Source organism: Notamacropus eugenii, chromosome 1 (assembly GCF_028372415.1).
Source record: "Notamacropus eugenii isolate mMacEug1 chromosome 1, mMacEug1.pri_v2, whole genome shotgun sequence".
Lineage (NCBI taxonomy): Eukaryota > Metazoa > Chordata > Mammalia > Diprotodontia > Macropodidae > Notamacropus > Notamacropus eugenii.
The window spans coordinates 520,763,561-520,787,264 of NC_092872.1; the positions used below are offsets into that span (position 1 = coordinate 520,763,561).

Sequence of the window (23,704 nt, forward strand, 5' to 3'; positions counted from 1 at the left end):
TCATTCTTTGTACACACCTGTTTAACAGACACTTCCATACTTGTGACTTTGAGAGAATCTCTCTCCCTTCCTTGATTCTTATGATCATCAAGGTGTCTTCCTGCTATACAAATCTAGGATTCTAGGATACTCTACACTCATAATCCTATACCCTATGTGTGGACCAATACATCTATACGCACACTCTCATCCAGGAGCAATGTGTCTCAGGCTTCTTAGGAAAACTTCTGGCAGAGGGATAAGATTTCCAGATTGCTGGAGATAACTTTTTGTCTACCTGCCCTACCTGACAGAAGAAATAGCAATGTATACCAAGCCAGTGGGAGATAAATCTGAGAGTACTGGCTGATGCCCAAATGTAATTGAGGAGGACTGGTTGGTAACAGATTAGTGTGAGCTGGTAAGTTTTGTTGGTTATTTACAAGGCTGGGATAACTCTTCTGTTGATGCACACACAACAGTTAATGTGACAGCGGACCCAAGTTACTGATTGCCATTGGTGTCAGTCTTTAGGTAAATCTTGGTAGTGGTGTTTCCAGGGAGTTACTATGAAACACCTCCATAATGGCTCACAACACCTAACTTCCTTTCTCTGGTCCAATGGGAGAATCCAAAACCAAGAAATCATTCATAGATTTGGGAAGGCCATTTGTTTGGTGGCGAGGGGGTTTGACCATTAAGGTTCTCCTCCTGATGACCATGTGAGGAGGAGTATTTGGAAAGAGAAACCTCGGAAGTGGAGAGAATGAGTCAGTAGTGCCTAGAGCACACCTCAGCAGCCACCAAGTTATCCCACATTTGTGATACTGGAGTCTCTAGGCTTTATTTCAATATCTTCTACTGAATTTGTCTAACATTTGACCTTTTTTTCCCCCTTAGCCAGAATGAAAACAGTCAGTCAACAGATATTTATTAAACCTTATTATAAGCCAGGCATTGTGTAAAGCACTGGTGTTACAAGAAAGGCAAAAAAAGAAAAACCACAGCCCTTGGGTTTGGGATGATTTATCTGGTTTCTCCTCCCTTGTATTGGCTCCTAAAGGCTGGAACAGTCCCTGAAGGTCCTGATGGGGCATTCATCTCCCCCTTGAGAAGCCCCCTTAAGGGCTTACTTTGTACCTGAATGCTAGGGATACAAAGAAAGGCAAAATACAACGTCTGCCTTCCGGGAGCTTACGTTCTAACAGAGAAGGAAGCAGAGAAATAAATCCATAAAAAATACAGAGTAGATGGAAGCTAATCTTTGACGGGAGGACTTTAGCGGGTTGCGAGACAGTTAATATCTCCTTGGAGGAGACACTAGGGCTAAGCTTTTGTCCAAGAGAAGGTAAAAATTTCCTTACCACCAGAAAAAGGAGAAACTTCTGTCAGGGTCCAAGCCTCTAGACTCTGAGAGAATCCCTGGGTCTCCAGAGTCCAGCCCAGAGACAACTGGGTTCCAAGATAACACCTTGTCTCCCGATCATACTTTACAGTTTACAAAGTACTCTCCTCAAAGCTTCTATGTGAGGCAAGTAGTGCAAAAGCATTGCCTCCATTTTACAGATGAGGAGACTAAAGCCCAGGCAGGGGAAATGATTTGCCCATGATCACACAACTATTAAGAACTGGAGCCAGGGCTAGGAGGACCCAGGTGTCTTGACTCTGAGTTCAGAACCCCAATCATTTTGCCACTGGGAGGTGGGGAGAGATATAGAATAATGGATCGAGTCTCTAGAATCAGAGGCCTTGGGTCCAAATTCTGCTTCTGTGTGAACTTGGACAAGTAACTTCCCTTCTCTGAATCTGTTTCCTCATCTGTAAAATGAGAGGACTGGACAAGGACCTTCAAAGATCCCCTCTAAATCTCAACCTAGGATCTTACGTAAAGAAGTGAAAGAGATGGTTAAAATGGGAACACTCGAAAATCCCAGGCCCCAGCATGGCCATCAGGGCATACAGACTCTGGGAAATCTAGGCTCATCCTCTGTCCCAGCTCTGCCCCTGGTCTGTTAATATTCAATAGAAGTTACATTAGGTCCACGACCTGGCTAATACTGAGCAAACATTTGGAAAACATCATTCCGTGACTGAACTCGAGCCCAGTGCTGATAACGTGGAGCCTGACCTTGAGGGGGCCTATTTACTGCTGCTGCTGACAGCAGGCCTTTCATCCTGACAACGGCTTAGCTGCTCCCTTGCTCAGGCTTAGTTAGGCTGTCCTGCAAGGAATGCCAGCCCCCTGTGGTTCAAGCTGTTTGGATTAGGACCCAGGCAGCAAGTAGTCAGGTATGGGGGGGAACAATGTTCCCTGTTTTTGTTGATCAGAGAAGAGATAGTACCAGGTAAAAAATTTCAAGTGACAAAGGGACATGAGAGCTTTCCCTCAAGCTGATGGAAGAAATGGTTTTCTGCCCTCAGAAAGGAGTCAAAGAATCCTCTTTAACATCTTATCAGACAAGCTGTTACTTCCCCGCTGGGGGCCAGTTTCCTCATTTATTAAATATGAATATTAAATATCTATTATAATTGGAATAAGGTCCTTCCCAGCTCAGACATTCTGAATTCTCAGGTCCCTTCCAGCTCTGACATTCGCTCTCTGTGGATAGTCACTGCTCTCAGTCAGTCAATACCACAGATTGAGCAACCACGATACAGAGCCATCCAATGGGATAATGCAGGCTGTTCCAAACAGCGTAATGCAATTTTTTAGGATAACAGACTTTTAGAACACCCTGTACATGTATATCACTTTGCAAATGTCAAAGTGCTATATGAATGCTCACTGTAATAGTTATTATTGTTACCCATTAGTAAGGGTGAAAGCATCTAGAGAAAGGAGAAATGTAGATTTTGAGGTGGAATAGAAATTAACAGTCATAAACTCAGAGATTGTCAGAGCTAGAAGGGAACTTAGAGGTCATCTTGTTGAAATTCCTTTTACAGGAGGATAAACTGAGGCCCAGGGATGAAAAATGGCCTGCCCAGGATGACACATAGGAAATGACAGAGCTGAGACTAGAACAGGGGTGGAGAACCTGCAGCCTTAAGGCCACATGTGACCTTCTAGATCCTTGGGTGCTGCCTTTTGACTGAGTCCAAGTTTTACAGAAATCTTTGGGATTTGTTCTGTAAAACTTGGACTCAATCAAAAGGTTGCACTCAAGGAACTAGAAGGCCACATGTGACCTCGAGGTCATAGGTTTCCCACCCCTAGACCAGAACCTAGTATTCCTGAGTATTAATCCAATACTATTTCCCCTACAGTAAGCTGAAATTCAGTTTCAGACCAAGCCATTAACAAGTCAAAATTGGGTGCCATTTGTATCATGGATCCCTGTGACAGTCTGGTGAAGTCATCTCAAAAATGTTTTTAAACGCGTGAAACAAAATATATTAGGTTACAGAGGAAACAGATTATGTTGAAATAAAATTATCAATGGACTCCAGGTTAAGAACCCCTGCCCTAGAAGAATATCTGGTTGAGAAGGGACCTTGAAACACATCTAATTCAATCTCCCACTTTAATAAATGTTTACTGAATGGAAACAAATGCAGAAATCCCCTTTATAATATCCCTGAGAAGTCAGTCAATAAGTATTCATTAAGTACCTACTAAGTGCCAGGTGCTGTGCTAAGCAGGGTTACAAAGAAAAGCCAAAGACAGCTCCTGCCCTCAAGGACCTTACAGTCTAATGGGGGAAGGAGGGGCAGAGACAACATGAGAACAGTGATGTACATGCAAACCATGCAAGCTATCTATGGGATTACTTAGAAATAATCAATTGAGGGAAGGCACTAGAATTCAAGGGGATTGGGAAAGGCTTCCTCTAGAAGGTACCATTTTATCTGGGACCTGAAGAAAGCCAGGGAAGCTGGAGGCAGAGCTGAGAAGAGAGAACATTCTGGGCCTGGGGGACAGGCTGGGGAAAAGTCATGGAGCTGGGATATGGCATGTTCTGTGCTAAAAATAGCAACTGGGCTGTTGGAGCCAGGTCTTAGATTATGTGGAGCAGAGCATTAAGAAGGTTGGAAAGGCAAGAAGGGGCCAGGCTGTGAAAAGCTTTTGTCTATTTGATCCTGAAGGTGGTCAGGAGCCATTGGAGTTTATCAAGTAAGGGAGTAACTGCATAAGTGGGCATCTAACCTCTGCCTAACTACTACTAGTGACAAAGAGCTCACTACTCTTTCCATAGTTGGATAGCTCATCTACATATTGACCCAGACTCTATCTCCTTAGAAATTCCCTCCATTGCTCCTCACTCTACCCTGTGGGGTCAAGCAGTACAAAGAAAATTCTTTCCCATGATAGTTCTTTAAATACTTGAAGACTGAAGTGTCACTTTATTCCCCCTTATCAGCCCCAAATCTTCTTTAATCCCAAAGGCAGCTAGATGGTACACTGGATAGAGTGCTGGTCCTGGGGTCAGGAAGTCCTAAGTTCAAAGCTGACCATAGATACTAGCTGTGTGACCCTGGGCACATCATTTAACTTCTTTCTGTCTCGGTTTTCTCCACTGAAAAATGCAAAGAATATCATCTACATCCCAGAATTGTTGTGAAGATCAAATGAGATGATACTTATAAAGTGCTTAGCACAAAGCCTGGCTCATAAAAGTTTAATAAACACTTATTTTCTTCCTTTCCCATCCTAGTTATCTTCCTTTATATGGATTTAAAAATATTAGCAGCTGACCACTATGTACCACTTTAAAGTTTACAAAGCACTTTACCTAGGTGATCTCATTTAGTCCTCACTACTCCTCTTTGAGGTAAATACTTTGGTATTATTTTCATCTCCATTTTATAAATGAAGAAAACTGACTCTGAAAACTGAGAAAGGCTAAACTACTTGCCCAGTACTGTCAGAGGCAGGATAAGAAGCCAGGTCTGTCTTGATTTGAAGTCCAGCAGTACATACTGTGCTGCCTCCTTGCTCCAATGTGTTTCTGTCTTTCTTATGAAGGGTAGTATGTTGTAGTAGAAAAAGTTCTGAGCTTGGCATCAAGAGTTCTGGTTCTAATCTGGTTCTCTCACTTAGCTCACAGACTTGATCAAGTCCCGTGATTACCCGTTTGAACCCCAGTTTTCCCATCTATCACATTCAGGGGAGAGGGGGAGGAGGGGACAGAAGGAAGAATATTATCTACCCTCCCCCACCCTCTAGGGATTGTGTGAAGATAAAATAAAACAAAATGAGAGGGCAGATGAGAAAGTCATTTACAAGCCCTGTGCTCCTCTGTACTCAGGTAAGGAACTGTCATTGCTTCTCTTGGACAGGACTAATTGTCACTTAGATAAGATACTGTCTCCCACACTGGCCCGACTCGTCTTCCAGAGGCCAGGGTCCTGAGTGGTCTGTCCCTACTACTCCTTCCCTCTTGGGAAAAATGGCAGCATGGGATTTCCCTGATCTCCACCATCCTTGGGGAGTGGCCCTAACAGAGGGGACCATTTCTTTGCCCATAGACCACATAGATCTTTCAAACTCTTGAACTTATGAAGTTTTTTCTCATCCTTTTTCTCACTTGGTCTTCTCATGGTGGCCCTTTAAGGCAGGTAAGGTGGGTGTAATTATTTCCATTTTACAGATGGGGAAGCTAGGGAACAGAGGGGAAGTTACATAGCTAGTTAGCAGTAAGCAGATGCTAAAGTCCAAGACTCCTAGTTTTTAGTTTTTTTCCTCTTACTCTACCACTTGAACTGCCTTAGCTGTAGTTTCTCTATCCATGATAAAGCAACCAGTCTATGTCAGAGGAAGAAACTGAACCCAAGGACTCATTGAGGTTTTCCATGTCAGGCTTGTGGTGAACAAGAGGCAGGGTAAAATGGGTACATCCAGCAGTCATTTGACAAGCTCACAGTGTGTCATCACTGCGCTAAGCACTATGTGTACAAAGAAGGGGGAAGCTCACCTGCTGATTGGGGAGACTACGTGCATCTGCATGTGCATACAGGATACTGCAGTATGAATGGAATATAATCTCAGAGGGAAGGCACTAGCAGGGCTGGAGGGAAAGGGTCCCAGGAAAAGCCTGTGGAAGGTGAGCATTGGGCAGGAGTCTTGGCAGGCAGGTAAGAGGTAGAGGTGAAGAAAGAGGCACATGAGGAGGGATATACACATGAGGGTCAGCCAGTGTAAAGTCTCCATGATGGGGGATGATGCATCATGTGTAAAGGAGAGCAAAGAGTCCAGTGGTGCAGGATTAGGGAATGCATGGAGAGGAGTAAAATATAAGAAGACTGGAAAGATAGAAAGGGACCAAGTTGTATAGAGCTTTAGATGCCAACCAGAGGACTTCATATTTTATCCTGGGGGTAATAGGGAGTCACTGAAGTCTGTTGAGTGAGGAGAGAGAGAGGGGTGTGTGTGTGTGTGTGTGTGTGTGTGTGTGTGTGTGACAGACAGAGAGAGGCAGACAGAGACAGAAAAAGAAAGAGAGAGGCAGAGACAGACAGACAGAAGAGATAGAAACAGGAAGAGAAAGGCAGACAGAGATAGAGACAGAGACACAAAGAGAGAGGCAGAGAGACAGAGATAGTGACAGAAAGAGAGAAGCAGAAACAGAAACACAGAGAATCGTTTCCGCATGTTAGAGACATCACTTTGGCATCAGAATGGAAGGGAGATCAGATTGGAGAGAGAGCTGAAGCATGGAGACCACATTAGGAGGCTATGACAATAGTTTGGATGAAAGGAGATGAGGACCTGCATCTCTGTGGTGACTGTGTGTGTGGAGAGATGGAAATGTACATGGGAGCTTCTGTAAATGCAGGTGTCTGAAGTGCAGGGGATTGAGACATTAATGGTGCTGAGATTTCAAGTCTGCTTCAACAAGTAGATGGTGGTCAAGAGGGACAGAGGAGTTTTGGTTGGACTTGAGGGAAAAGATAATGCATTTTGTTTTGGGCATGTTAAGTTTGAGATGCCTACAGGACATCCAGTTCAATAGGGAGTTATACAGTGCTATAGCTCAAAAGAGAGCTTAAAACTAGATATATGGGTTTAAGAATCATCTGCAGAGAGGTAATTGAACTCAGGGAAATTGATGAGATCACCAAGTGAGATCATAGAGAGGGATGTCGCCTTGGGAGACATCCATAGTTAGCAGGCATGGTATAGATGAAGAACCAGTAAACGATTCTTTGGAGTGATCAGACATGTAGGAGGAAAATTAGGAAAAAGCAGTGTAAGGAAAACCTAGGAAAGAAAAAGTGTCCAGCAAGAGCTGACAGGTCAAGAAGGATAAAAACTGAGAAAAGGCCATTAGATTCAGCAGTTTCTTAACTTAATTGCTGGCAACTTTAGAGAGGGTAGTTTTTGTTAAATTATGAGATTGGAAGCCAGATGCAGAGGGTTCAGAGGTGAATGACAGGAGAGGAAGTGGAGGTCTCCAGTATAGATAGCTCTCTCAAAAAACTTTGTAGAGAAGACGAGGAGAGATACAGGAGAGGAGAGAGCAGGGACTCATGGAAAACTGTCCCTCCTCAAAGAGAAGAAACAGTACTGGCCTGAGCAATCAGATCATCTTCTCTATGGCCTGTCCTCCTGGCTTCCATGAATAGTCAGGCATCAGTCTACCTTTGTAGTCTCATCTGTCCTACTATATTCTAAGTTCTAGATAAAATGAATAAGTCATGGTCCTCCAAATATGTCCCACCCTTTCTCACTTTCATACCTTTGCTCATAATGTTCCTGATACCTGAAATCACACACACACACACACACACACACACACACACACACACACACACACACATAACCTGTTGACATCCTACAAGTTCATCAAGGCCAACCTCCAATACCACTTACTCCAGGAAGCCTGATCCCACTCAACCATACAATTAAAAAAACTTTTCCTTCCTTGGACGCCAAAGAATACTTTATTTGTCCTTCTCCAATGTACTTATCACATTCCATTTTGTATTCTATTTAGTGATGTCCTGGTCTTGTCTCCTTAATTATATGGTGAACTACTCAGGTTCATAAGATTTATAACTGGAAGGATTCTTATTGATTGTCTAGTCCTATGTCCTCATTTTACAGGGGAAGAAATTGAGATCCAGAGAGGTAATTGCTGAAGGTTTCAGAGATAGTAAGTAGCCAAGCCAGGATTTGAGCCTGCATCTTGTGACAAAATCCAAGGATCTTTACACTACACACCATATTACCTTTGCAGACAGGCTCCATACCAAATTTGTTTTTATGCCCTGCTCCCTTTCAGCGTCTTATATGTAGTAAGCACCTAATACACATGTTGAATTAAATTCACAGGCAGCAAGCAGATGGTGACTTGGCCCTCCCCTGGGATCCAGGTTGAGTGAAGTCAATGTGTACAACCTGCAGATTCTTCCGTTCTTCCCATTCTTCCTCTCTCAGTTCAGCATCCAACTGTCCCTTTTGACTTACAGCCGTACAGAATGAACGGGACCGGATCAGTACACGGAGATCAAGCTATGAAGACAGCAGTCTGCCATCCATCAATGCCCTCCTACAGGCTGAAGTACTCTCCCAGCAGGTACCAGACCAGCCTTAACAGGACACGGGTAGGAGGGAGAGGTGCAGGCTGCAGGTTGGGGGGAGCATGGAGGAGGCCTGAAGGGCTTCTGGAATGCTGCAGGGATCAAGAGGAAATGTGCTTGGAATCTTTCAAGAGATCTGTAGGACCCTAGCTTTCCAGCATAGAAGACTAAATGTTAGTGCTGGGAGAAATCTTAAAGCACAGAATGTGAGAGCTGAAAGGAATCTCAAAAGAAAGGATGCATGAGCAGCAAGGGACCTTCTCATCCAGTCCATTTCTCTCTTGTTGAGAGAGAAAGAGAGAGAGAGAGAGAGAGAGAGAGAGAGAGAGAGAGAGAGAGAGAGAGAGAGAGAGAGAGAAAAGACCCAAAGAGAGGGAATGATTTACCCAGGATCACTCATCTAGTTCTGGCACAGTTGGAACAGCAAGGGGATAATTAGATTCTCTGAATCTTGTGGGATTTTCTGATCCCAAACTGCAGGGTCAGGCCAGGCAACCACAGCTCTTAAGTTCTAGTATACAAGCCCATCCTCACTCAGACTGGCAGTTTTGGGGCCTCCGACTTCTTCCCCTCTTCTGAGACTCCTGTAACCATCAGTAATAGCTTCTGGGTCAATCCCAGGGGACTCTCTAGACCAGGGTTTTGCCTCCAATCATTCAGAAGGATAATTTTGGGGGAGGCAGGGCTTTCTGGATAGGGATAAGGACCATATACCTGACCTCACCCCTCACCCCTTCATTGCAGTATAATGCTGTTTCTTATATTACATAAATCCGCCTTTTATAGTATATAAATCCATCTTTTAAAAAAAATTCTCACCCCAAATTAATGTAGCTTAATGAAAGGAATGAAAGTGGACTTGAAGTTGGGAGGACCTGTTCTAGAATCAATTCTGCCATATGTTATTTGTGTTATCTTAGGCAGGACATTTCTTTCTGAGTAGCCTTTTCCTTCTTTGAAAAATAAGCAGGTTTGGTGAAGGGGTCTTGATGGCCCCCTTCCACCCCGATGTTCTGTGACCAGGGTTCTGCTATCTAGTATCTTCATCAATACATGTGATAGACTGACAATACCTCTGTGACATCGGGCAAGTCATTTTTCCTTTCTGGTCTTGACTTTCCCAACTAACTCCCTGTGTGATTCTAGACAAGTCACTCCCCACCTTGCGTCTTGAATTTCTAATCTATAAATAACCTCCAAGACAGGGGTTAAAATGTTTTAATAACTTTATTTCAATATAATTAGTCTCCTTTATAATTGTTAGTATTTTATTTTATTTATTTAAAAATTTCATTCTGGGAAGGTTCCCCTAGACTTCTCTAGACAGCCCCAGGGGTCCATGACACACAAAAAAGATTAGGAACCCTGCTCTAGGGTTCTTTTCTGCTCTAAACTCAATGAGAATCTGACTCTAAGTCTGGGAAAGAAGAAAAACCACCAAGTCTGTGATCAGGAATCTGTTTCTTCTGACTTCACTCCACTTCTCATCCGTAATAATCTCCCTCTCCCCAATATAAATCTGTTGTCCCCCTGGCAGATCACATCTCCCATCTCAGGAATCAACGGGGATATCCGGGCCAAGAAAATTGCTAGCATTGCTGATGTATGTGAATCCATGAAGGAGCAGCTTTTGGTGTTGGTGGAATGGGCCAAATACATCCCTGCCTTCTGTGAATTGCCCCTGGATGATCAGGTGAGGGTCCTCAGAATGATTCCTACTATTATGTGTGTTTGGGTACTCCAGAAAGTAGCATAGTGTGCATCAGAATATCTTTGGGGTGGGGGAGTTATCACTGCTCTTTGAGGTTCTATGGATATGCACTATGGATATCTCTGGAGTTTGCCTCCTAGAAATGGCATGGGTCCTGCCATGGTGATGAGGCAGCAGGATAATGATGGAAAGAACATTAAATTGGGCATCCAAGGACCCAGGCAGGAATCTCAGCTCTGCCCCTTAGTGTGACCTCGGCCAAGGAATTTTTCCTTTCTGGACCTCAGTTTCCTTCTCAATAAAATAAGAAATTGGATTAAATGATCTCTGAGGTCTCTCCTAGCACTAACCCTATGATACGACGAAGGCTATGCAGCAAGTAAGTGGAAGGAGCCCTCAAGACTCCCAGAATCACAGGAGCTCAGAATAAGATAAAATATCACCGTTGACAGGGACCCTTGGCCATCAGGGGTCAGAATTAGAAGTAGGGGTATGCTGGAGCTGGCTCCAGGCAAGGGCTGATTGTTAAATTTTCAGTGTGAGCATTTACACCTTAGAAATCAGCAAAAAGCTACCAATTAGGTAACTTGATTTGTTGTTTTGTTGATTATCTAGACTTTGAGAAAGTCAGAGAGAAAATGCAGATTATATTTAAAGTGTGCTTTGCATACATTGAATCAGTTGCTGGTTACCAGCAAGAAGAAATCTTAGGGGCTCATCTCAACCTCTTCGTTTTGTATAAGAGAAACTAAAGTCGATCGAGGAGATGACTTACCAAAGGTCATACATCAGATTAATCACAAATCTGGGAATAAGAACTCAGATCTCCTGACTTTCCAGTCCATTCTAACTCCCTACTCTGCTTATGCTGCTTCTTAGTTATTCAGGACCTGGGTGACACCTTCCTGCTTGGGCCTCTAAACCCCCTTGCCTTTTCTTCTTACCCAGGCTTCTCGATTTTAAAAGGCACTGGCAAACTCATTATAACACCAGCTGATAAAGCTTAACTCATTCTCCCTCCCAGTGTTACTGGCATTATCCCACCATGACATCCTAAAGGAATGAAAAATGGCAGAATTTCAGTGACAGATTAATTTGGGGAGCAAGGGAGGCCTTACCTGAAACACCTCAAATAATACCTGTGTGTGAGGCTAGACGACTCTAGAACTGGGCCAGGAGAAGAGGAACCATCCTGCCTTCTGTATAGCAAACGGTTCCAAGAACTAGCGTAAAGAGCATTGAGTGTGGTCAGAGCACTGAAGTTTGAATACCCAGTTCTTCTATTTACTATCTGTGTGGCATAGGGAAGTTACTTCTTCCACGGGGATCTCAGTTTTTCCCATCTATAGGATGTGAGAGGTAGACTAACTGAGCTCCAAGTTTCTCTCCACCTGTGGACTCCAGGACTCTCATTCTTCCAAACCTGGACTGAGCTGGGACTCTGGCAGGGCACCAGCTCTTTGCCCTCCTGCCCAGAGAGGGGCTCATTCTTCTCCAACTTCTTGAGCTATTCCGCCTCCACCACCCCCCTCCAGCCATGCCAGGCCCAGGTTCATGCATTAATATTTAATCACTGCTATTCCTCCCCAGGGGTCCCTGTGGGTTTAGAGACACTACTAAGCCAACCAATTGTTAACCTCCTTTTCTCACCTAAACCTTGGAACTACTCCCAGGCAGGGGCTCAGAACATTCTCCAGGGGCAGTGATGGGTGGCAGATAGCAAGGGGAATAATTAACCTCCAGCCCCCAGCGATGGCTGGTGTGGTGACCACCACAAGGGGCCAATGGGCCTTGGGAAACAGGGGCTGCCCTTGGTGTATGGGAAACATTCCGAGGAGAATTTTGCTGGTTGGATCATATAGAATACCTCCTGCTTCATGGGTGTCCTGGAGACCCACAACGAGAGTACCTCCATAGCTGTGTTTGATGTTGGTCAAATCATTTTCCTCCTCTGAGCCTTAGTTTTTCCATCTTTAAAATGACTGTTGGACTAAACAGTCTCTAAATCTACTCCATTGGGACCTTCCATTCAGTGTTCTATGTCTCAAGGCTCCTTCCAACTCAGAATGTCTGTGATTCTGCTCAGACACAGGGGATTAGAGCTGCTCTTATCTCTTAGGATCAGAGTTAGAAGATTGGGGTTGAAGTCCAGGCTTTGCCTCTAGTTCATGGCTGGGCAGATGATCTCCCAGAGCTTCAGTTTCTTGCTTCCTTTAATCCCTGCCTTACTGAACTGCACAGGGATGCTGGGATGTTTCAGTGAACTAATGAATAGAAAAGTACCTTATAAATGGTAGGGAAGGCATGGTTATTGTTCTTGTATCAGAGCCGACCAGGCTGGTGTTCCAAGGGCAGAGAGCAGCTATGAGACTCACCAAAGCCCACAGGATTTGTTAGCAGCAGTGCTGGGATAAGAAGCTTCTAAATTCTAGCCACCTGATGTGGAAAGCACGTGGCATCTTCCTGGGGCCACAGGCTACATGTCTCCCTGTATGGAACTCTTGAGATAAAGGAGGAAGAATGGGGATGAAAACTAAGGAATTTACTACTTTCCTCCTGGGTAGGAGAATGGAAAGGCAAGCATGGAAGGATTGTCTCCTAGGAAGCTATTGGTTATAAGGAAAGAGCCTGGCTGATGGGAGAACTTGTTACCTTTTACTCCAAAAGTGTTTTCAGTCTTCTTAATACAGGCTTGTAGATAGGAGCACCATATTTACCAACTGTCCAGCATTTTTGCCAGCTTGCCCAATGATGTACAACTGTTTTTATATTTATAAGCATACCAGGGACAATGATAATAGCTAGCACCTTATACTACCCTTGTAGTCTGTGTAACATCTGTCAAAGAACAGACCAGCCAACCAGGTTGCTTGGTCTCTTTGGGTCTCAGTTACCTCAACTATAAAATGAGAGGGGTTATACTAGATGGTTTCTAAGGTTCTTCCTTTCTAGCTCTAAATCCATTATTCCATGACTTTCTCCCTTGAGTTTCCCCAGGATGCTAATCCTTCTCTCACTTGACTTTCAGGTGGCCCTGCTTCGGGCTCATGCTGGGGAACACTTGCTGCTGGGGGCCACTAAACGGTCCATGGTATTCAAGGATGTGTTGCTGTTAGGTGTGTGCTCTAGCTTTTAATTCTGCCTGACCAATTGACCTGGAAGGTAACTTCCATAAGGAAATTCCAAGCCAAACTAGGGCCATGAGAAGAAGGATTTGATGAATGTTTCCTTCTTTAGGTGGGGAGAGTCATTGAGGAATGAAAAGTAGAGAATCTTGAATCTCTTAGCAGAGTCTCTCCTACCTCCAAAGTACCAAATCCATGGCTTGCAATCTGTTGAAAAGACCTTTCTTTAGATATGACCTTTTAGGACATTGTGTAATAGAACCCAAGATTCAGTGTCTATCTCAGTATCCCATTTGTAAAACGGAAATAAGTGAGATTGTTCAGTGGAGCAAAAAAGGCACTGGATTTGGAGTCAGGACGTCTGGTTTCAGATCCTCCTTTTGCCTTTCTGGTTCTCAGTTTCCAGCAGGTTAGATGAGATGATTGATCTCTAAATGGCTCTAAATGTATAGATGGTCTTATGGCTCCTGCCCTGCTGGCCTCATCAGCTGATATGAGGATCACAAAAGATTATGCCTGCTAAAATGATTTCACAACCATCAGCTATTCTTTATTAGAATGAGAACATGTTATATTCAATACCTGCCATACACATATGCACAAGTGTGTATATGTATGCTCACATATATGTGCACACATGTACAATGTATATAAGCATGCACTGTGGAGTAACTGTGCACAGTACATGTGTGTATATGTGTTTGGTTAGATGTGCAAATCTGCATGCATATGTACACATGTGGAACCAAGAGATACATATATATGTATGTATATTTATGTTTGTGTGTTATATGTGTGTGTACATGCTTATATACATAGGCTTGTGCACACACATAAATACTTGCATTGTGAGTGCATTGTGTGTGTGTGTGTATGTATGTGTAGTCCTCTGATTGTTCACTGAATTGACTGACTCTCTCCCAACAATTCAGGGAATGACTACATCGTCCCACGGCACTGCCCCGAATTGGTGGAAATGAATCGTGTTGCAGTGCGAATCCTGGATGAGTTGGTGCAGCCCTTTCAAGATCTTCAGATTGATGACAATGAATATGCCTGTCTGAAAGCCATCATCTTCTTTGACCCAGGTACTTGAATTTAAGAAAGCCCCCATCCCCCTGGTTTAGTGGGAACCAGTCCCGTCAGCCCTTACCTGATCAAAGGGAACAACAGGAACTGTCATTCCCAGATATTCAGTCCCTGAGCCACGCTAGAAAGGACCTGGGGAAGTCAGGTGTCCCAAAGGCCTGATGCCAGCAGGGTTTGTCATCCCAGATGAGCCACAAAACCATATGATATGATTCATAGGTACATTACTGGGATCATGGCTACAGAGCAGGAAGAAACCTCAGGCTATCCAGTCTCTCCCTATTTTACAGCTGAGGAAACTGAGGCCTAGGGAGATTAGGTGATTCACCAAGGTTATGTGTGCAGTAAATATCAGAGGTGGAATTTGAACCCCTAGACTCCAGAGCCAAAAATCTTTCAAATGTCTTTTGAAAGATGACTGACATCTATTTAGCACCCTCAGCTTTGCAAAGCACATTATGCACTACCACTTTATATTTGCATGCCTTCCCTCCATTATTTCCCATTTATCCTTGTTTGTACGTAGTTGTTTTCACATCACCTCCCTCATTAAGACTGCATTGCATCCTTCTCGCTTAGTACAGTGCCTGGTGCATAGTGAGTCCCTCAATAAATGTTTATTGATGTATTGACTGATCTTGAAGGAGAGACTGCTTCCTCTCTTCTTTTTCTGCATAGCACCAAAGGTAGGGCCAGGAACATAGTAGACATACAGACTGAGAGTTGCTTTTCTAGTGCTTAGATCAGAGCCAAAACCTTGGACTGGATGAGCCGCTGGTGTAGTGAGGAGAGTGCTTTACTCCTGACCTGGGTTCTGGTCTAGGCTCCAACTTTTAACTCAGCATAATATTGCACAAGTCCCTTTTTCTTTCTGGATCTCTGTCATCTCCTCTATAAAATGGAGGAAGTACAATGGAAAAAGTGTTGGATTTGGAGCCAGGGTCATTTCATCCCTCTGTGACCTTAGGGAAGTCACTATCATCTCTGGGTCTCAGTTTCCTCTTTTGAAAAATAAAAGGTTAGAAGTAGATGAGTTCTAAGGTTCCTTTCAACTCCAAATCTGAGGCTTATATCTAGGATCTAGGATCCTATGAAATAATCCTATGGAATGACTTACCTACCTTACCTACCAAGAAACTCAACAAGATGATTTCTTGAGGTTACTTCCAGTTCTAGGAGCTAAGATTCTGTTTCTTTGGAAATGGATGTCATGACTGTAATTCCATAACCCTAATATTAATGCAATGTAAAAACCCTATAATGGGTAGTCAGAATTCCTGCCATTCACTCACTGTATGGCCTTGAGGAAGGAATTTCTCTTCTCTGGGCCTCAGTTTCCTCCTTTGAAAAATGAGGGGACTGGACTAGACTAGTGCTTCTTAAACTGTGGGTCTCAACCCCATATGGGGTCGAGAAAAATTTGGCAACAGTAAAAGGTTTCTGAATACCCAATGACCAAAGATTAATTCAAAATCAAATGAGTAATGAATGCAAGATGTTTTTGACAGTGCTTGCCTGTGTTGCATCTCGAGGTCACTGCAACCTTGGTTCTGAACACAAAGCACGGGAACATTGCACTGCGCATGTCCTCAGGTCACCCAATGCCAGCAAACATAGCTGAAATGGGAAAAGGGATTGCAAGTGGGAAAAGCTTGAGAAGTTGCAGACTAGATGTCTGTTCAATGATCCTCTCCCATTCTGACTTTCCTTGCCCAAAGTTTCCTTCCAACACCAAAGGCCTGTGGCTCCAACCTTTCTTTCATTTCCTTCCTCACCCATTACAGATGCCAAAGGGCTGAGCGACCCTGGTAAAATCAAGCGGATGCGGTCACAGGTGCAGGTGAGCCTGGAGGACTACATCAATGACCGGCAGTACGACTCTCGGGGTCGATTTGGGGAGCTGCTGCTGCTGCTGCCCACCCTGCAGAGCATCACCTGGCAGATGATCGAGCAGATACAGTTCATCAAACTCTTTGGTGTGACCAAGATCGACAACTTGCTGCAGGAAATGCTGCTGGGGGGTCTGTTCCAGTCGTCTCCTCCCCACCCTCCCCTGCCCTTGCCAGGAATACCCACCACCTAGGGGACGGGGAGTCTTAGCTTTCTAGGTCCCCACTCAAGTCACCAACACAGGGCATTGGCCCTTGCTGTCCCCACCCCAGAGTGAGACTGAAGGCCTTGTGGATTTAGAAGTTAGAAGGGCCCTTTGAACACAGAAATGTCAGAGCTGGGGTGGGCTTTTAGAACACAGAATGTCAGAGCTGGGAGGGGCCTTTAGAACACAGAATGTGAGAGCTGGGAATATCCTTAGAACCCAGGATGTCAGAGTTGGAAGGGCCCTAAGAACACAGAATGTCAGCTAGGAGGGCCCTTAGAACACAGAATGTCAGAGCTGGGAGGGCCTTTAGAATATAGAATGTCAGAACTGGGAGGGGCCTTAGAACACAGAATGTCAGAGCTGGGAGGGCCCTTAGAACATAGAATGTCAGAACTGGGAATATCCTTAGAACACAGAATGTCAGAGCTGGGAATATCCTTAGAACACAGAAAGTCAGGGACCTTAGGACACATGAAATGTTATATCTGGAAAGGGACCTTAGGGATTATTTATTTCAAATCCCTCATTTAATTGAGAGAAATGAATGCCTAGAGAATGAAAGTATTATTCAAACTTATTCAGCTGGACTAGAAATGGTGTCTCATTTTATTCCCAGCATCCTGATCTGAGACAAGTAGGGCAGATATTAAGCTCTTGTGACCTAGTGTTCCTACTTTTACTCTCTCCATTTTCAGGATCTTCCAGTGAAGCACCCCACACTCACCACCCCTTGCACCCTCACTTGGTGCCAGAGAACATGGGCACCAATGTGATAGTCGCCAATACCATGCCTGCCCAGATCAGCAATGGACAGATGTGTGAGTGGCCCCGTCCTGGGTGGCGGACAGGTGGGCAGCCCGGGCTCTTCTGGGGAGAGAGGGAGGTGGGGGAGGGAAGTCTCAGGGAGCTCGGACTGAAGGTCCTGGGTTGTGGGGTCAGAGGTAGGACGCTGCTCTACTCTCCAGGGAGAGAAGAAAAACAAGATGGCCTGCACACACAGGATCAGTTTTCCAAAGCCAAGACTACAATAAGATAGAATGAGCTTTTGACCTCTCAGAGAAGAAGGGGGGATGCATGCCAGGCTACAGGATAGCTACTTAGGTACTTGCTGCCTTTTCCCCACAGGGCAGGTTCCTCTCAGACCACCATATGCTTTGGTTTGGGGTGAGGAAATCTGGCTCCCTTGCTCAGGCTGGAAGAAGAGACAATGATTTGGGGAATAGGGAGGGGATGTCCTAGATTGTAGGGAAACTATTCCAGTCAGGAACTTACCACCTTTCTGTTCCAACTCATTTAGCCATGAGCCCTCATAGAATGGCAAATTTTAGAGCTGGAAAAATCTTTAGAGCCATAAAACATAGAATGTTAGAACTGAAAAGAACCAAAGATTATCCAGTCCATTGCTCTTATGATATAGCTGTGGGAACTGAGATGTGGGATGGAGGGGGTAGGGGATGGGGATGGGGTAATGACTAGGTTCAAGGTCCCGTAGTAAGTTAGAACCAGAACCAGGACCTGGACCTCCTAACTTCCTAGTACAGGTTTTGTTTTATTATACCTCACTGCCTCCTATTCCCAGAGGCTTTCTTTTGTCTCTCAGGGACCTAGAAATGCTCCCACTCTGACTGGGTGGGTGGTATTTGTCTCCTTGTCCTTCCAGCTACTCCTGAGACCCCACAACCCTCTCCACCAGCCAGCTCAGGGCCTGAGCCCTACAAGCTACTGCCAGGAGCCATCGCCACAGTGGTCAAACCTCCCTCAGCCATCCCTCAGCCTACCATCACCAAGCAGGAGGTCATCTAACATGGGGCTAGAGGGGTCAGGGGAGACCAGCCAGACACTGCCCCTCCCCAGCCTGGCTCTGTCCTTCCCTGGCCTCCAGAGGGACCAGCTCCCTGAGAACTTCCAGCGCTTTTGATGGAGTAGGGCAATAATGAGACCTGCCCTAGGATCATCAAGGCACAAGGGAGAGCCAGGGCTCAGACTGAGGGCTGTAGCTGCCAACTTGCGTGCCTTAATGCAATCCTCCTCCCATTTGGGGGGACACTGAGGGAGGTTGGGAACAGTCACCTTTGGATGAGACTAGGCATTTCTCAACCCTTTCTCCTACCCAACCAGTTTCCTCATCTCCTGACTCTGCCCCAAAGCAGCTGCCACTTTTTCCTCTTGCGATCTTTCTAGAACCACCAGTTAGGACATCCACCTTTGGAAACTAAAATCCCTGAGACTCAGAGCCCTTTGAGGAGGGGATAGGCCAGGCCAGGACTCTCTCTGCCTACTACCACTGCCATCCCAGTCCCAATATCCCCAAGAACTTTCATTCAGAAGGAATCTTCCTCTCCAGGCTGGAGAAGACTCAGAGATTGAAATTGTGATAGTACAGTCATTTGATGAACTTTATGAATCATCCACTGGACCAAGCTTTGTGCCAAGTGCTGTGTGGAACATAGATGAAGAAGACAGCCCCACCCTTAAGGAGCTAGCTGAAAAGACAAGAAATACAGGCATAAAACAACTAGAGAACAATCCAAGGCAATAAAAATGTAATAGGAATCTAGGAGAAGGAAAAGATTCAATGTAAACTGGGGGAGGGTGAATAGTCTAGTAGGGCTTCACAGAAAACAGGATTTGGGTTTGTGTAGACAAATAGAGAAGATATTCCAATTGGGGGAGAAAGCCTGAGCAAAGGTACAGAGCCGGGAACTAGTCCTGTTTGTGAGGAGTTCAAGTGCCTTCAGGTACGAGTTATGGTTTTAGGTAAGGTGAGGCTACTTGATGGAGAGTCTTGAAAGCCAGTATAGACTTGATTCATTCCTGTTGCAAGTTCTTCAGCCAGAGAGGGAGTAAAGGTTACCCTCAACTCAAAATAGTTCTCAGGGCAATAAAGTCAGTGGTTTCTCCCTGCCATCATGGAGAGAGGACAAAAACTGGTTTCCCTCTCGAATTTTGACCCATCCTAGGGCTAAATTAGCCTCAAATCCAGTCTGAAAGCTATAATTCTTTTCTCCCAACTCATTATCTTTTCAGGGAATGGTGGGATGGGAGGTCAGCAGTTTGTCCTAAGAGATGATTGATCCTTCGAAGTCTCCAGGGGGCTTCCATTCTATTAGAGGTGCTTGGGGTTTGGAGGGGAAATCTCCCTGCAGGTATTGAAGTAGTAGGGACATTTAGGAGATCATTTCTCCAGGAAGAGGCTACTGACGAGTGAGTCAGAACTATAAAGAAGTCCAAAGCTAGAGATGATGGGTAGAAAGGTAACTTCTCAAAATGGTTCCCTCATCTTTAGCAATAGCTTGTCAAAGGATCTCAGGATGTCAGAGCTGGCAGAGATCTTGGGGATGGATTATCAAGTCCAGTGCTCTCCTTTTAGAGAGAAGCAAAGGCTCAGAAAGAACAAGTGACTAGTCCAAGGTCACATAAGTAGTCAATGGCAGAATCCCCATGCTTCCAAAGACAACAAATCCTTCCAGCAATCAAGACTGTAAACAGAGGTAGCCATAGCTAAACTCTGAAATCCATAGATTCCTTTGGCCTTCTCAGTGCAGTTTCCTCCTCCTAGGGGGTGACCCTTCAGGATTCTGAAAGAACTATGTGCTCTGCTGCTTTCTGCTTACTAGCCCTACAGAGGGCTTTCTATGGATAGACAGTATGAGAGGTGCTAGGAAGTTCTGCCTGCCCTGCCTAGATCTCCAACCATTTGATCCAGTTGGTCCATAAATGCCAACGTTAAATCTTCATGCCTTTGGATTTTTACATCATCCAGAGCCTCCTTTTAAAATCCAGGGCATGGAAAAAGGGGAGGGAGGGTACCAAACGCAAACTCCAACAAACAATAATTTGCTGCACATGTAAAAGTCCCAGGTTCAATGGAATCTCCTGGTAAAGACCAATCCCTCAACATCCCCAATCTTTACATTTCTTCCCTCTTTCCAAGCTTCCTGAGATCCACTAAGGCCACACTGGGGAAGAGAAATGTCAAGGAAATGTGGGTTATTGCCTTGGTCGATACTCCTCATGAAGACCATTCTCTCTAGGGCCAAATTTGGACAAATATTCCTGGGCATGGCCTGTTATGTCTGGGCATTTGAACCTGTTTGGGGGTGGAAGTGAATATATGTATGGAGGGAGAATTTAGTAACAACTGAAGTCATCCTGGGAGTGGGGATAAGTTGGAATCAAAAGCTGCCACCATCCCCCTCAAACCCTGGTCACTGGGTTTTCTTGCAATTGTGGGCCCAGGACAAGGAAACATTGCCTCTCCCATGGCTGTCCTAATCCCAGGATCCCCATGAGGTGGAGATGGCAGATTCCTTGGCACTTCCCAAGCTGGGCTGTACACCAGAGTTTCTACTACCCCCATCCTCTTAGCATGGTACAGTATCAATAGTCTCCTCAGAAACCCTGAAGGTCCTTCTGGGAGTCAAGGGAGGAAGAGGCAGTGACTAAAAGTTGGCAATGTTGTACTGGCAAAGTCAATCATGTTCACTAAATTATTCTGTAATTTGCCTTGGTCATCTCTAATTGTGTAATTCCAAATAATTCCAAACCTGCAAGGTCATTGCAATGTTTCAGTCATTAGGACATTCTCCTCCTCTCCCTCAAAAAAAATTCTAGGGGAGATGAGAATGGAGGCATGAGTAGTTCTGATGACTGAGCAGACCTGGACCCTTCCCACTGCCGTCATTGTCATCCAGTAGGGAAAGAACACTTCTTAGCCCTAGTTTGTATTTCAAAAAAGTTTTTTTTAAAAAAAAACCTTCAAAATAAATACCAAGGATATTTTCTAACTCTTCCCAGATGGATGGTTTTCCCTGCTTTCTTATAAACTCATAGAGCATCAGGATTGGAAGATACCATGAAACATGGAATATTAGAACTAGAAGGGACCCTAGAACACAGAGCATAGAATGTCAGAGCAGAAAGAGTCCTTAGAACACAGAATATTAGAACTGGAGGGACTTTAGAACAGAGGCTATTAGAGTTGAAAGGTACCTTACACATCTAATTCGATCCTTTTATTTTACAAATGAGGAAACTGTGGCTTGCCCAAAGTCAAACAACAAATTAGAAGCAAAGGTGAGACTAGAATCACAGAATCCTACAGTCCGAAGATAACTTCTTTGGTCTTCTAGTTTAAACACTCACCTAACTCACCCATCTTTAGCATCTCCATTAAGGGGTCACCCAAATTCTGCTCAAACACTTCCAATAATGGGAAGTTCACTACCTATTACAGTATTTAACTCCATCATGGGTCAGCTATTATTGTGAGCTCTTCCTGAAAATGAGCCAGAATCTGCCTCCCAATAACTTCTACTCATTGATCCAAACCCTGGCCATCATGAGGAACAAGTTTTCTCTCTCTTCTCATTTATAATCCTCCAGTAATTTGAAGACAGTGGTCCTATCCTCACTAAGCCTGTTCTCCAAGCTAAACACCCTTAATGGCCAGTGAAAGTAAATTTAATTTTTTTCTAGGGGGAAGTGTGTGTGTGTGTGTGTGTGTGTGTGTGTGTGTGTGTGTGTGTGTGTGTGTGTGTGTGTGTGTGTGTGTGTGTGTGTGTGTGTGTGTGTGTGTTGGGGGAGAATTCCATGAAGGAGTCTAAGGAGGACTGGCAGTGTAGGTAGGGTTTAACTGTTTCAAAACTATTTAAGGCTGAGGGAGCCAGTACAGGGTTCTTGCCTCACCTACTGTATGCAGTAACCAAAATGCAAGGTGAAAAAAAAGGCAATGTAGTAGCATGGATACATTTTGCAAAAGCACATCATGTTTCTGAGAAAAACAATGCAGGAAAATTTTCATCTTGCTCCCAGCTTCGAGTCACCTGTGCCTAGTGGAATAGATTAATGAGGAATCATGCATTTATTTAGGGGCAATGGAGCCAAGAAAGGCCATGGAAATCTATTGAAGGAAAGGTGTTGTCCCTCTCGGGAATGCCTTGTTAGGAAGGTAAAAGGACAAGACTTGGGAAAGTAACTTGCCTGGGCCCCCGGAGATAGAGATCCTTCAGAAGACACACACACAAAAAAAGACATTATCTCTGGGGACCCAGGTTTTCCCACAAGGTAGGGAGTAGCTAGAATCTTAAGAACGCTGGGCTTCATTACCTCATTACATTAGGAGATCGAGTCTCCAGGATTTGACTAATCAAAGCTACAGAGAGGTAAGTCCAAAGATGTGGATGACAGTTTGAAGATAACTTCTTAAATTGGTTCCCTCTTCTTTAAGAACAATTTTTGAAAGATCTCAGAATGTTAGAGCTGGGAGAGATCTTGAGGATGAGTCATCAAGTGTAACCCCCTCCTTTTAGAGAGAAGCAAAGGCTCAGAGAGAACAAGTGACTTGTCCAAGATCACATGGGTAGACAGTGGCAGAATCCCCATGCTTCAAAGACAACAAATCCTTCTAGCAATCAAGACTGTAAACAGAGGTAACCATAGCTAAATTCTGAAATCCAGATTCCTCTGGCCTTCTCAGCACAGCTTCCTTCTCCCAGGGATGACCCTTCAGGACTCTTAAAGAACCATGTGTTCTGCTGCTTCTTGCCTACTAGAGAATGGACTCCAAGGTGCTTTCTATGGATAGGAAGTTTGACAGGTGCCTGTCCTGCCTAGATCTCCATCCAGTTAGTCCATAAATGCTAACATTAAATCTTCATGCCTTTGGATTTTCTATTTTCCAGAGTCTCCTCTTAAAATCCAGGGTATGGAAAGCGGGGGGAGGGTACTAAACGTGAACTCTACCTCTTGGATGAAGGTATGCTAATCCTTCTGGGAGAAAAATGTTCCCCTCTGCCTATGTTCCTTCTATTCAGGGGATGTTATCTCCCTTTGTCTTTGATATTCCTTTTCCCTGAGGCAAAAAATCCTATAGAGAAGAGGAGGAGGTGGTATACCAGGAAACAGTGATGGTGTGCTGTCCTAGAATCCTGGAGAATTGAATTCTGGTCCCTCTTCAGCCTCTGGTGATCTGAGAAGCCTTGGGCAATCACTAAACTTCTGAGCTTCAGATTTTTTTGCCTTCCCATTAGCTTAGCATGCCTCACCCCACATGTTCTGGATAGCTCTGTGCCCTTTTTTTTTTTTTTTTTTTTTGCCTTGTGACTCTCACCTGCGAAATGCCCCACCTTAGTTCCTACCAGGAAATACTTCTAATAATGTGTAACTAGGACTCGAGTG

General features: G+C 44.5%; 1 protein-coding gene across 5 annotated transcripts in view; it reads left to right on the forward strand.

Annotated features, from left to right (window-relative positions):
- HNF4A (hepatocyte nuclear factor 4 alpha) overlaps positions 1-21,321 on the forward strand; it is a 72,419-nt gene extending 51,098 nt beyond the window's left edge. For 3 of the 5 annotated variants that reach the window (XM_072633670.1, XM_072633671.1, XM_072633668.1), the window contains exons 4-10: positions 8,392-8,498; positions 10,040-10,195; positions 13,242-13,329; positions 14,271-14,426; positions 16,212-16,448; positions 17,221-17,373; positions 18,186-21,321. In XM_072633670.1, the coding sequence (XP_072489771.1) occupies positions 8,392-8,498; positions 10,040-10,195; positions 13,242-13,329; positions 14,271-14,426; positions 16,212-16,448; positions 17,221-17,373; positions 18,186-18,328 (1,040 nt within the window). In that variant the 3' untranslated portion in view covers positions 18,329-21,321. Of the gene's footprint in view, positions 1-8,391; positions 8,499-10,039; positions 10,196-13,241; positions 13,330-14,270; positions 14,427-16,211; positions 16,449-17,220; positions 17,374-17,490; positions 17,970-18,185 lie in introns of those variants that run through there. The other 2 variants (XM_072633672.1, XM_072633669.1) reach the window with 2 other exon arrangements.
- The last annotated feature ends 2,383 nt before the right edge of the window (positions 21,322-23,704 follow it).